Here is a 3,049-nt window from a genome sequence, read left to right on the forward strand (position 1 = left end):
ACTGTTTATGGCATGTTTATGGAACTTGCATATTGTGTCTATTGATTGTGTATATGTACATATTTTTATACATATTTTTATATATATTTGTGATTTTCTTTATTCGGGATTGTGGGAAACGGTATTTCGATCTCTCTGTCTGTATGATAAGATAAGAAGAACTTTCTTGATCCAAATTTGGGAAATGTTTGCGTTGCAGCAGCATAAAAAGACCAGGCATGGTAAAATACAAATTCAAGACAAGATATAAACAAGAAAGTAATTTAACAAGGTATTATATATACATAAATATATGACGGATGGAATATTAAATATTGAACAGATTATATAAATGTACAATGTGGTTTTATTCCAAGAGAAACAAACTGAAAGATTGACAATAAAGTTGACTTTGACTTTTGACTAAATGAAACAAAATAAGCGCTGTTAAAAAGTCTGAGCTGATATTTATTCGTCTTCTTCCTGAGGTGTAAGAAATGAGGCTGCTCACACATATCCATCACATATTAAATCTGTGGGTAGATGATGAGGCCCGTCCTTTCTGATCTATGCAGATTATGAGGAATGATACTGGGTCACGTTCCTCCAGGTCCCATTACTGGCATCCCACCAGCATTTACAAATCCCAAACAAATCCCGAATCTAACCAGCAGCTAGACATGACGCTGCTCTTCCTGTCGGGGAACAATACGTGCACATTCATCTGGATTATCTCATTAATCTCTCCCTTTTTATGATTAAAGAAGAAATGTAAAAGACGAGGCAGCGGGGAGAGATGAGATCAGTAATCCTGCAAAGAAAAAGTCCTGCGACCTTGACATTTCACTCCTGCTCAAATGCCAGAAGATTATCCAGTGAACTGAAGACAGACGGGAGGAGAGAGAGGAAACAAAAATAGAAACATTCTGAGGGGAAGCAAACATTTGAATTCACGTTGATGTGCCACATATATTTATAGCAGGATTTGTTGATGGCTGGGAGAAGCACATCCGGTACTTTCTGTTATTTATCCGAATGATTCTGGGTCGTATTGTTTTGTGTTCTGAGTGTGTACAGTATGTGTGTGTTTGCTGAAGGGGGATGTGGATAAGGGGGCGGGGGGGATGCCTTTGGCTTTTTGAGTCACTCCCTTTTTCCTCTCGCTTCAATGCCTCTCACCTCTCACCTGCCCCATGGCCCCCGCCTGCAGACTCCTTCCTCCTCCTCCTCCTCTTCCTCCCTGACTGCTCACCTCACACATCACTGCCCTTACAGAGCATCATAAAACCTGTTTATTTCTCTTTTATAGGAGACATTTAACCAGATTTAACAACTGTCAGGGTAAAACTTGACACTAAAATAGAGATTTCTGCTCATGTTGGCGGGAAATAAAGGAGAAAATACATCGAGTTTCACGACATGTCCTCTTACTTTTATGAGAAGTGGAAAAAAGCATTTAAAACAACATAAAGGTATTTATTGCACTATATTTGTCTATTTTTGGATGTAGATTTCTCCTAAAATCTGAAGTCAGCTTTACATAATGCCTCATTTGCATGTTTAAAGTGTCGTGCAATACAAAATATATAATGTTTTAATATCAGAAATGAAGAAGGGAAGTTTCATGGTAGTTACTTATTTTACCCTGTTTGCTTTTAGTACAAAATGTATTTATTTGACAAAACATTTCTTTAAAGGCAGTAGCTTTTCCCCCATCTCTCAGCAGAAACCCCTCCATGTTCAATCAGGGCTTTGTTCATATATCATTTTTAGTCTGATTTAAAGCGCTTTTATTCCCAAAACATGGCAAGAATTGATTTTCTAGGGATGTTGACGGTGTTTTCTGATCGGCATCCAAATCCCCTCTCTAAGACTAACATGCCAACGACTTGAGATGATATTTTTTACTCCTTGCTTTATCAAATGCTCAGATTTCTGTCCCCTTTACTGAGGCAGGACTGCTCCCTCTGACTCTGCAGACCTGAAATGAAATCACATGTTTCGGGTCGTGCCTCGGTGTTTTCAGGATGTTAAACATGTCCCTGTCTCGACTGATAAATGCGACGTGCGTCCTGTCTCTCTTCCTGTCCGCATTGTTTTGCCAGCAGTGCTGCGCCTCTCTGAAAATGTGCATCTGCATCACCTGTCACTCAGGGGAGGAACGCCATGTGCCGTTTGATTGACATGAGGGGGGGGGAGGGGGGGGGCATATCTCACACGGTTCACTGCGCCAAAATATGTGTGAACAGAAATGAGGACATGGAGGGAGAAACTGTGAAGAAGAGGAAGAAGAAATACTGATACAAATATGATACTGTATGTGTTTTAAGCCGGTCCCCTGTGTGTGTTGTGTGTTTGTCTAACAGAGCGTGAGTGTGTGTGTGTGTGTGTGTGTGTGTGTGTGTGCGTGTGTGTTGTGTGTTTGTCTAACAGAGCGTGAGTGTGTATGTGTGTGTGTGTGTGTGTGTTCCTGAACGTATATGCAGAGATATGTGTGAGGGGGGATGTTTCTGTTGTTTGCCCCTGCTGCATCGGTAAACAGTGATGCTTTTGAATCAGTTCAAAGAAGACGAGCAAGATTCATATTTTTGGAGATAACAGATGTTTCGAACAGTTGAATTAGGTGAAATTAAGAAAGGCAATCAACTAGTCCTCTTCTTCAACATTGTCTATACCATCTCAGCTGTTTAGGCCTGGATGTACGAAGAGCCTTAACCCTAACCCCAAGTGCAACCCGTGAAGTAAAAACTCTCAGAACATTGAGCAAATATTCACTTTTATATCGGCAAAATCAATCAGTGATTGCCACAAAAAGTCCAACCCCTAGTAGATCACTCTTTCCCTTGGTAAAACTTGTTTTAAAAAATAAATGGAACAATAATCTAAAGGTGTCTTCTCTGGAAGCTACAGCTACCTTAGATTGTGGGCCGAATGGTTTAATAATCCCAGAGAATCACATCGATGTGTGTGTGTGTGTGTAGTGTGTTTGTCTAACAGAGCGTGTGTGTCTCTGTGTGTCTGTGTGTGTGTGTGTGTGTAACCTGCATTTGCAACACATAGATCACTCTTT

General features: G+C 40.4%; 1 protein-coding gene across 1 annotated transcript in view; it reads right to left on the reverse strand.

The window, feature by feature from the left end:
* Positions 1–1,240, reverse strand: part of nup205 (nucleoporin 205) — a 78,858-nt gene extending 77,618 nt beyond the window's left edge. The window contains exon 1 of the mRNA XM_010777025.1: positions 1,159–1,240. Coding sequence (XP_010775327.1) covers positions 1,159–1,240 — 82 coding nt within the window. The remainder of the gene's footprint in view (positions 1–1,158) is intronic.
* Positions 1,241–3,049: the final 1,809 nt, after the last annotated feature.

Source organism: Notothenia coriiceps, unplaced genomic scaffold, assembly GCF_000735185.1.
Source record: "Notothenia coriiceps isolate Sejong01 unplaced genomic scaffold, NC01 NC01_scaffold00000339, whole genome shotgun sequence".
Taxonomy (NCBI): domain Eukaryota; kingdom Metazoa; phylum Chordata; class Actinopteri; order Perciformes; family Nototheniidae; genus Notothenia; species Notothenia coriiceps.